The sequence below is a fragment of the Falco rusticolus genome, chromosome 4, assembly GCF_015220075.1.
Source record: "Falco rusticolus isolate bFalRus1 chromosome 4, bFalRus1.pri, whole genome shotgun sequence".
NCBI classification, from domain to species: Eukaryota; Metazoa; Chordata; class Aves; order Falconiformes; family Falconidae; genus Falco; species Falco rusticolus.
Genome location: NC_051190.1, coordinates 47,832,943 through 47,842,970, shown reverse-complemented (window position 1 = coordinate 47,842,970; position 10,028 = coordinate 47,832,943). Strand labels below are relative to the sequence as shown.

At 57.6% G+C, this 10,028-nt stretch overlaps 1 protein-coding gene across 1 annotated transcript; it reads left to right on the top strand.

Moving 5' to 3' along the window:
* Positions 1 to 4,589: 4,589 nt before the first annotated feature.
* On the top strand, positions 4,590 to 9,498 carry PEAK3 (PEAK family member 3). The gene is made up of 3 exons (XM_037382599.1): positions 4,590 to 4,682; positions 4,862 to 5,509; positions 6,093 to 9,498. Exons 1-3 carry the CDS (start codon positions 4,590 to 4,592, stop codon positions 7,092 to 7,094), a joined length of 1,743 nt encoding a protein of 580 aa, XP_037238496.1. The 3' UTR covers positions 7,095 to 9,498.
* The last annotated feature ends 530 nt before the right edge of the window (positions 9,499 to 10,028 follow it).

The window sequence follows — 10,028 nt, the reverse complement described above, 5'->3', positions numbered from 1 at the left end:
ATGTGCCTCAAATAAGAAAAGCCAAAATCAGCAGACAAAGGTGGAAGCGTGGGGCTGGGCAGGACCCGAAAGGGTGGTTGGAGACACTTGCACCACGTGCAGGATTGGTGCCTTTGTGCTCCCAGACCTGCTGCAGCCTGGTGCAAGCCCAGGGGAGTCCCAGGGCTCAGGCAGCCGTTAACACCCCCCCCAGAGCTCTGCTGGGATTTGCAGCCCATCAGCTGGTCATTGCCACCATCAGCCCTGCAAAGCCCTTAAAAAACAATGCTAAACCAACTTTCAGAAGGTACTAAAGTCCATATTAATAACTAATAAATGATTAATGCGTATGTGTTAACAAACTGCCACTGCTATTAATCTATTATTAATTATTAATAGAGTGCTTATAAGGATACACTTAAGCTGAAGGGTGCAAAGGCTGCACCTCACCTCCTGCCTGCAGGGCCATTGGAGGGGGGGGTGTTAAAAGGATTCACATGCACACGAGAGTGCACAGACGCACACATGCACGTGCACAGATGTACACACCCAGCGAAACCTCTCTGAGGAGGCTGGAAAACCAGGCACTGGGGATCTGCACCGCAGCTCTCTCCCTGGGGAAACTGAGGCACGGAGGGGCATCACAGTAGGGTCAAGGACAGGAGCCAGCGGCCCTGGGTGGGGGCGCCTCTCTCCTAAGGAAAACTGAAGTGACCCCCTCAGTGCCCTTCCCTGTCCTGGAGCCCCGGGGGACACCCTGGAGGCCATCCCTGCCCTTGGCCAAGCTGCAGTCACCATCCCCATGAGGTGCTCAGCCAGCCTAGTGTCCCCTCGCCCGGCTGGCTGGGGACCATCTGTCCTGGTGCCCCCCAGCAAGGGGGCTGCTACACCACCACCACCCCGAAACCCCCATTTCCCTCTTTCCCAGCTCTGTGGCTGGCCAGCCCCCGTGCCAGTCTGCAGCCCCAGCTTTCCCAGCATGGGAGTGGATTGGGAACTGGGAGCTTGTGGAAGCAAAGCAATGCCTCCATCTGCTGGAGAAAAGGGCCCTGGGCCAGTTCCCAGCCTCTGCACCCCAAAATTCCACACCCCACTGCTCCCCAGGGAGATTCCCGGCACCCACCTCACCAGCACAAAGCAGGGTGCCCCTGGCTGCAGAATAACCGGGGTGCTGCCCGTGCCCTGGGCCTCCTGCAGCCCCTGCAGCCAGGGCAAGAGCTGTAATGGGAGAAAAAGAGGAAACTGGGGCTTTTCTCTCATTTCCTGCATGAAACAAAAATTGCATATTGCATGGCACGAGGGCGCCTGGGAGGTCAAGGGCTGAGGTTACAGTCTGCGCGTGTGCCAAAGGGTCTGGGTGCACCGTGGCCTCGGGGACACCCCTGGGAGCCGTGGCCGAGCCCACCTGCTCCTTTAGCAGCTTTTGGGGAAGAGACTTGCCAGGACGGAAGATGCTGAGAAAGTGGCTGAGGTGGTTTCGGTGCCCGCTGTGCCCAGCCCATGCGCCCACACAAGCCTGGCAGTACCACAGGTATCGCCCTGACCTGCCCCGAGCCAGGCACGGAGCATCCCTGCAGCAGCTATCTACTGAGAGTGATTCTGGGGAAAAACACCCACCAAAAATTAAATACAATTAGAAAAATGCAATTAGGAAAATGCAATTTTCCAGCAGGTGCTTTTAAAGATCGTATTTCTTGCTGTGAAAAGAAACCGATTTCCTTACAAAGTAAAAAGGCTTCAGCAAAGTAAAAACTTCCCTGCATCAGTTCCCCAAATCCCACCCCTGCACAGCTTGGGGTGGGGGGCAAGGGGCTCCACCCCCCCCCGGAGCAGAGGCTGCAATTGCCCTCGCTGTCCTGCAGCCGCTCTATCAGACTGGGCCAGGCAGGGGAACCCCCTGACAGATTTGGGGATGCCCGGTGGTTTGCAGAAGCAAATTAGTGTCTGCTTACTAGTCCTGCAGGGCTTAGCGATACCAAAATCATGTCCTTTTTATGGGCTTGGGATGCTTTTAAACTTGGCATTGTCTCCTTTACTATTATAAGATGCACCAAGATATTTGCAGCTAATTCTTCTGCAAAAGGCAATTCCCGCCCACTGCGCCACAGGGCTTGCCCGGGTTCGTACCACCTCGCTCTAGCCTGGTAGGGTCACATTCACTGCATTCATTCTGTAATTTTTATTCATAAAGGTCTCTGGTATATCTTGACGGTAATATTACTAATTAGGCAAAAAAAATATGGATGCTTCTAATAGATTTACTGTTGCTTAAAACAGTTTGTAGCACAGTCATTAACATAAATGACTTACTGGGATGAGGGGCAATATGTACCCTGACCCTGCTGTTGAACACCATCAATAAGCCCAGGATCCTGCTGAATTTTAAATGCTCCATTTATGGTCTATTTTTACAGCATTATAGCCCTAGATGACATGTTGGGGGAGCAACTCGGAGCCTCGCTGTTGGGCTGGGGGGGGGGGGGGGGGGGGGCGGGCGCAGGGGCAGGCAGCAAAGCAGGCAGCAGCGTGGGAAGCACCGCTCGGGTACCAGCGCGGGCTGTCATTTCCCAAAGTCTTGCACATCCTCCCCGAGCTAGTGCTGGATTCCAGCATGACTCAGTCCCAACACGCATTTTGATCAGCTCTAGCATATGGCCTTGGCACCGCAGAAACGGCCCTCGGCAAGCGCCGCGGGCCAACAGACACAAACCTACTGGCTCGCTTGGCGCTGGGCTGCAAAATACACGGCGAGGAAAGCGGAGGGGTATGGGCTCTTCGCAGAGGGGGGCTTCAGGCTCACAGGCACACACCAAGCCCCAAACCGCCCCCCCCACCCCCCCGCCAAGTCCTGGAGGGGTGCCTGGTCCCACAGGGCTGCATGGTCCAGCTTAAATGGTAGAGATGTGGATGCTTCCACTTTCTTCATGCAAATCCACATCCCCCAAAGCCTGCTCATCCCAGCAGAAATCGCTGAAGCTGGGCTTCCTGAAGAGGGGCTCGCCCACTCCTCCACCCACCATTTGCTAATGGGTACTGTTAGTTATTTGCTAATAATACTAGAAGGAGAAGCTATTAAAATATTTCGAGTTTTAGAGTGTTAAAAGAGAGGCTTTATCCTAGAGGGGACAGGCACCAAAGGGGGCATTTTTTCCTGCGTTGGGTTGCTCTGTGCTCTCAGCCCCTGCAAAGCTCCGAGAGAAAAAAAGTGTTTTCTAACGACCTGTGCAACAGCTGCAGGAAATCCCAGCAAAAAACATCAAAACCAAAGAAATTCCACCCCACCAATCTACCTAGAGTAACACAACCCAGAGAGCAGGGAATTAATTACATAATTTGTGGGGTTTCACTGCGGAAATCCGCCCCCTCCCCCCCTTAACACAGCCGCCATCCAGAAAGCCGCCCGGGAGGAAGAGTGTGAAGCCTCCACCAGCGGCTCTGGGGAAGCAAACCCATTGCAACAGGTTGCAGCGAAGGCGATGCAATTGCTGCCGCCACAGCAGGGCAGCGCATGGCTGCAGAGCCACGGTGGGGCTGCTGGGGAGCAAGGCCGCCAGCTTCCTCGAGGCTTGCAAGAAGCAGGTTTTGAAAGAGCATCCTGCGAGCGGGGCTGCAGCAAGCTGGGCGAGGCGATTCCTGGCGGTGCCATGGCCAACGCTGCCAGAGCCTGGAATGGGGAGCGGGAGCCACTGCCGGGGTGGGAGATGGAGCTGGAGCCCTCCCGGCCCCCGCCACTACCAGGGAAAACTCGGAGGTAACAAACTGCTCTGCAAATAGGGCCCAAAGAGGCTCCAGCAAGGCTCCAGCCCCACGCTTTGCACCCCCGCCAGCGGCAGGGCAGTATTCCCTGCTTCCCGGGGGATAACGGGGGCTGGGCTGGGCCGAAGGGGGGGCAGAGCCTGGAGCAGTGCAGCAAGTGATGGCCCAGCAGAAACCGGAGTTTTTAGAGAAAGCCACTGCAGTTTGGGTAGGGTTTGTGACAGCAGGTTTGCACTGAGCCGGGCCAGGATGGGGAAGCGAAACCACAGCCAGGGCTGTGGACCCTCCTGCCCGCTGCTCTCCTCCTTACGGGCTCTCTGCTTGCCCACCCCATGCACAGACCCCCTGTCCTGCCCCCCCAGATCTGGGCTAGGGGTGGCAAAGGCGTTTCCTGCTCTTGTCCCACACCTCTCCTGCACCGCACAATGGTGGCATCCATCGTGTCCTCCTTGCGGCCACCCAACAGGGACCACAGGGCAGGCATGATCCCCCCTGCACCCGTGAACCAGCACCCGTGAAGCCCCTGAGGCAGCTCCCCTCCTCGGGAGCACCCCCAGTGCAGGAACTGGAGTCACTGGGCCACTGAACTCCCTGCCTTCTGCACCAAAACCACACAGCCAGGGCTCCCCAGGCAACTGCTTCCCCTTTCTCTTTATTCTTCCCCTGAGCCGACACCGAACGGAGTCCGAGCCCCCTGGGGGGGGCTAGCGCTGACTCCCGGCTCCGTGCAGGGCTCGCTGCAGCATCCTGGACCTGGGCACCACTGGATTACCTGCCCCCATGCCGGACACCCCGGGGGGGCACTCGCCCCGGCCTTCCGACCCAGCCCTCATCTACAGCAACGTGGGTGAGTGATGCCCCGGCCCCACTGCCCTCCTGCCCCATCCTGGACAAACCCCACCGCTGTCCCCGTCCTCCTCCCGCAGCACGCGGCCGTCACCCCTCTGGCTGGCGCTGGGCATTGCTTTGGGGCTGCAAATACGCAGCGGGGCAAATAATGTGCCTGTACTCCCACCCTGCTTCATCACCCACTTTTCCCCCCACCCTCCCCCACCCCGCCTCCCAGGGAAGCCTCAGCGCTGCTGTGTCTGTTCCTCCTCCCCAGGAGAGCTGCGGGCCCACCTAGTCCCCCACAAGGCTAGCCGAAGGGAAGGAGCTGGGAGACCCCCCTCTCAGCCTGACCGAAACCCCCTGCCCCCCCCCACTGCCAAAAAAGCAGCTCCAGCGAGCGGAGTCCCTCCCGGAGCAGGGGCCATCCCAGCACCATCAGGGCGATCCCACATCATGGGCCAGCAGCATCCTCTACGGCACCCCACCACCCCACCTGCAGCACAAGGAGGCTCCCAGCTCCATCCCGCCACAGGACAGACACTCCTGGGGACCCAAGAAGCCCCTGACCAAGTCCCAAAGCCTGGGAGAACCAGTGGCCTGGAGCAGCCCACAGAAAGCCCCATCGCCCAGCCCGGCGGAGCTGACTTTCAGAACGGCAGACGGGGAGCTGGGGAAGCTCCTGCAGCTCCTGGAAAGCTCGGCTGGGGTGTGCGGGGTGGTGTTGGGGTGCCAGGTGGCCACGCTGACCCGGCTCTCAGCTCGCATCCAGGAGGAGCTCGTGGGGCCGGAGGAGCGGCAGCAGCTGCTGGAGGCAGAGCTGGCAGGGAAGAACTGGGCAACGCTCAGCATCCTGGACCGGGAGCCGTGCTGCGAAAGCGGCGACGCCTGGTATTTCCGAGTGGGCTTCACTTTTGAGCAAAGCCAGCTGGTGTTTGCAGCCAAGGTAAGCAGGGAATTGGGGAAAACACCCCAGGTGGCGCAGAAGAAGCCAGTTCCTGCCACACGGGGGGCTGCAGGGCGGCAGGCAAGCATGAACGGGGAGCGTTGGCTTTTCCACTGGCCCCCGTCACACAGGCACTTCCCCTTTTTCCACCTACTTCTGCATTTGCTAAATGAGGCGGTGCTGCCGGTGCAGGCTGGGGTGACAGCTCCCACGGCTCCAAAGGACACGTCAAGGAGAATGGCACTGCTGAGGGAGGTGACCTGGCAGGTGGTCTCGAGGGGCCAGCAAACACAAAGTAGAGGCTGGAGCAGAGCTGGCTCCTCAGGCAGTGCAGGATGAGACCAGACCCGCCAAAGCAGCTTTGCAGCCCAGCTGGGGGTTACACCCCCTCTTCTTACCCATTTCTCACTCAAAGCCATTCTGATGGGTGCCTGTGGGTTCACAGGGTGCGGGGGGACCCCAGCACCATGCATGGGTCAGACCAGGACCGGTGGCCCTGAGCTGAGGCGGTGGTCTGGCCCAGGACAAGGCACCCTGTGGCTCCATCCCCACGCAGCTAGCCATGTCCTGTCTCCCCTCGTAGGTCCCCAAGCCGTGCTGCACCAGCCTTGGTGTGCAGAACTCCCTCGGAGTGCACTGCAGCATCCAGCGCCTGATCGGCCGCTTCACCGACCACCTCCCTTGGGAGCTGGTGCTCCCGGGAAGCCCCAGGGAGCTGAGTCAGTCCCCTTCCAGAGAGAAGCAAGCCCATCTTGCCACTCGCCCTGTCCTGAAGGTCCTCATTTCTCCTGAGGTTCCCTACCAGACCCTGGCAGACTTTGTAAAGGAATCCCACGGTTTGCACAGGACCAGCCCTGGGCACTACGAACGCCTGGCTTGCCTCCTGCTCCTGCAGGTGTGCATGGGGCTGGAGCATCTCCGAATGCAGAACATGGGGCAGGGAGACCTCTGCCCCAAGAACCTGCTGCTGGTGCAGTGCCCATGCCCTCGCCGGAGCCAGCAAGGCAAGGAGGCATCCCCGAGGCTGTCCCTTCCAAGGCTGCTAATCAGCAGCTTCTTCAAGGTTAAAGACAAGCGAAGACCTTGTTCTACCAGCCAAGAGCAGGACTGGAGCGAGGGGCGCAGTGCACCACCCTCCCCAGTGGCAGATGAGCTGAATGTAGGCATGCTCATCTATGATATTTTGCACGTGGACATCTCTCTGGAGAACACCTTGGGGTTCAGAAGCAACAGACTTCCTGAAATCCCTTCCCTGTCCATCTATTCCACGGGACTCAAGCGTCTGGCCATGCTGCTTCTGCACAGAGATCCTTGCAAGAGGGTCTCCATTGAGCAGGCAAGGAGCATCCTGCAGGTCCTGCTCTGGGGGCCTCGCCAGGAGCTCTTCGCCAGAAGCAAGAAGACCCTCACCCTGCTCCGAAGCTGGGTGGAGGTCAAGAGGGCTCTGCTGCTCCTGAATTTTGCAGAGAATTCAGCTGGGGCAGTGGGGAGCCCTGGCCTTGAGGAGTGGCTGTGCTGCCAGTACTTCAAGGAGGTCACCGAACACACACTCTACCAAGTCACCCAGGCTCTCTACGCTCCTTAAAGGCAAGCTGAAGCTCAGCCACCCAAAAGGTCTCCTCAAAGCCAAGAGCCCGTGAGGACTTGGCCAAATCCACCAGTTCACAGGGAACGCAAGCTGGTCCTGGCTGGGAAAACTGTTTGCAAACCTGAACCCGCTTCCCCCACAGCACATGAATGATGAAGCTGGGATCAAACTCCCACCCATGGCTCCCACAACGCAACGTGTGTTTTTACACTCTCAACCAATTTTTATTTGATTTTGTGAGTCCCGTTTATTGGAGCATCTCAGGAAAGACAGCTGGATGGAAGCCACAGGATCAAGTACCAATTTAGTGGCTGATTATCCCGAGGAAAGTTTATGGGGCTCAGACTTTGCACAAAGCCCCCTCAGACCCCTCCTGCAGCCACGAGGCTTTTGCTGTTTTAAATAACAATGCAAAGCCACACGTTATGGTTCACCTTAATGCGTTAGCAAAGGAGAAATACAATAACCCGAACAGCCTGCTCTTTTTAGAAACAATTTGCAGCGTAGGCACAAAAATAAATGACATTTTAAAGGGGGAAATACAGCAGCCACACAGCTTCAATAAAACCCAGAGCTGAGCCTCTTGAATACTGGTCCTTTATGCGCTTCTTTGAGAGCATTACACACCCCACTGATGTATCCAGAGAGAAACACAAAGCCAGACTTCACAAACTTTGGCAGCAATTAGCCAGAACAGCCCTGATGGTGTCTAGTAAATAGCTCAGGTCAGGTTTTGGGTGCTGCATCCCAGGACCAGGCTGCAGGGTCAGTCCCTGGCTGCACCAAGGCAGGGCCCTCGCATCTGCTGCTTGGTGTGGAACAAGATCTGTGCCCTGCTCCCCTAAGCCATGCCGATGCCGAGTGACCATCGCAGTGAAATGCCATGCAAGGCTCTGCTCAGGTCATTTGAATTATTGTTAATTAAGCAATTATTAAGTCACTTGCAGCCAGCACATGACAGCAGCAAGAGCAGCCTCCGTGGGCTGTGCACACAGTGGGATGGATCATCCCGGCCTTGGGCAGCCCCTGTGTGCCCAGGGATGCTGGCAGTGCCACACCGGTCACTGTGGCATAGCTGGATCGGGGAGAATTCCTCCATGGAGTCCCCGAGCTCAAAAATCTGTCAAACCCTAGTAAACTGGAGCTGTGATCCCTCCTGAGATGAAACCACAGAGCAGCACGCTCCCAGCTCCCCCGGCCAGGGGGGTCCTGCCTCCTGCTGAGCTGGGACAGGCAGCAGCCCCATCACCTGGGCTGCAGCAGGGGCCAGATCCAGCTGAGCCCACAGCCCCTCTGTGTGAGCTGTGTGCAGTGGGGGTCCCTGCCCTCCCGGAGCAGCACCCGAACCCAGCAGCGAGCCTGGATGAGCAAGGAGGGACCAAGCAAGCTCCCCGGCCACACAAACCCCGCCACGGTCACTGCCCAAGCACAGCCAGCCGCAGAACTGATGTTCAAATCTCAGTATGGGCTTTGGGGCCAAAAACGTGCAGGAGGGGGGTGTCCTGGGGGAGGCCCAGCCCCGCTGTCCCCACCGCCTCCCCTGTAGTATCCCGCGTGGCTACAAGATGGCAGTAAAGCCCGTGGCACAGCAGCAGCTCGTCCAAAGCCACCTTGTGCATCCGACCGGAAAAACAAAGACAAAACCTGCTTCCGCCGGTGCCTGCAGGCTCCCCCCAGCCCCCGGCCGGCACCTCCGAGCACCCCCTGCACCCCTGTTTCTGGTTTTCACCTTGGGTCACCCCCTCCCCCTTCTGCCGGGAGCAGCTCAGAGCACCCAAGGTCACCACAACGTCCACCGGAGTCCACGGCCCTCAAGGCAGGACCACCGACACCTCCAGACTCGCAGGTCCCCGCAGACAGCAGAGCGACGGCATCGCAGAGGAGAACAAGAACTTCTCTCGACAACTTCAGACCTTCGCCAGCCTGTTGAGTGAAGGAGGAACTCCCCAGCATGCCCACCTCCTATTTGCTGGCCTTCAGCACACGGAAACAGCAAGTTCAGTTTTCCAAAAAGAAAAAAAACCAAAAACCCACACCAACAAAACACACACAGAGGAAAAGCACAATTGTATGGGCACAAGAAAATTGGCAGGACACCTGTGGGCAGGAGCCCTGTCGCATTCACAGGAAGGCAGCACCCACGCTGCCAGCAGATGACGGCTGTGCTACCCACCGTACTCCAGGACCCAAGGAGCAGAGCACAGCCCACGCATTAACGAGAGGTTGATATAAATATCTGAAGCCAATTAAACAGACCATCAAGAACATCCACCTTTCACTGCATTGCTAATTTAACAAGAGGCTCTCTGGGAACATGGTACCACCACCTCCAGGTTACTGCACATTGCAGAGCCCACCGCAGGATCTGCTCCCTGCTGCATCTCCGAGAAGGGCATGGCAGGGGTTACATCCTGGTGTATGCCACGTGATGCCGGTACTGCTCATCCCAGAGGATCTGCCGAGGGATGGCCCGTAGGGTGAGCCACAGGCCGCTCACAGACACATTTCAGAGCACACAAAGCTCCTGAAGCCAGGCGCTGCGGGACACCAGGGCCGGCAGAGCATGCACTCATGGTCATGTGCCTGTTTACACCGAGACCCACAGTGTAACAACCCAGTAAAACAACCCATCCCCGGGATTCACAGCTCCAAGGTTTTTATAGAGAAAAAGATTGGTTCTATAGAGGAAAAATTATTTGGCTCAAAAAGTGCCAAAGAAGCCTGCAAATCAGCAAGCATTCAGTACTGAAAGAACCTGGAATACAATGCTTTAAAGCACAGCTCTTCAGAAACTTACCTCTAGTAACCCCAGCACATCTCATTCAGTCTAGCACTACACAGCAGCCCTTCTCCCTTCTGTTCAGCATCCTGAACACCCAACAGCTGTGCCTGCAGACCCCAGCACCAGGCCCTGCCTGGCACTGCCCCCTC

Coding starts and splice junctions, on each gene's coding strand:
- PEAK3 (XM_037382599.1), top strand. CDS start 4,590: ATGCCCCGGCCCCACTGCCCTCCTGCCCCATCCTGGACAAACCCCACC. Junction 4,683..4,861: donor ACGCGGCCGTCACCCCTCTG/GCTGGCGCTGGG, acceptor GGGCCCACCTAG/TCCCCCACAAGGCTAGCCGA. Junction 5,510..6,092: donor AGCTGGTGTTTGCAGCCAAG/GTAAGCAGGGAA, acceptor CTCCCCTCGTAG/GTCCCCAAGCCGTGCTGCAC.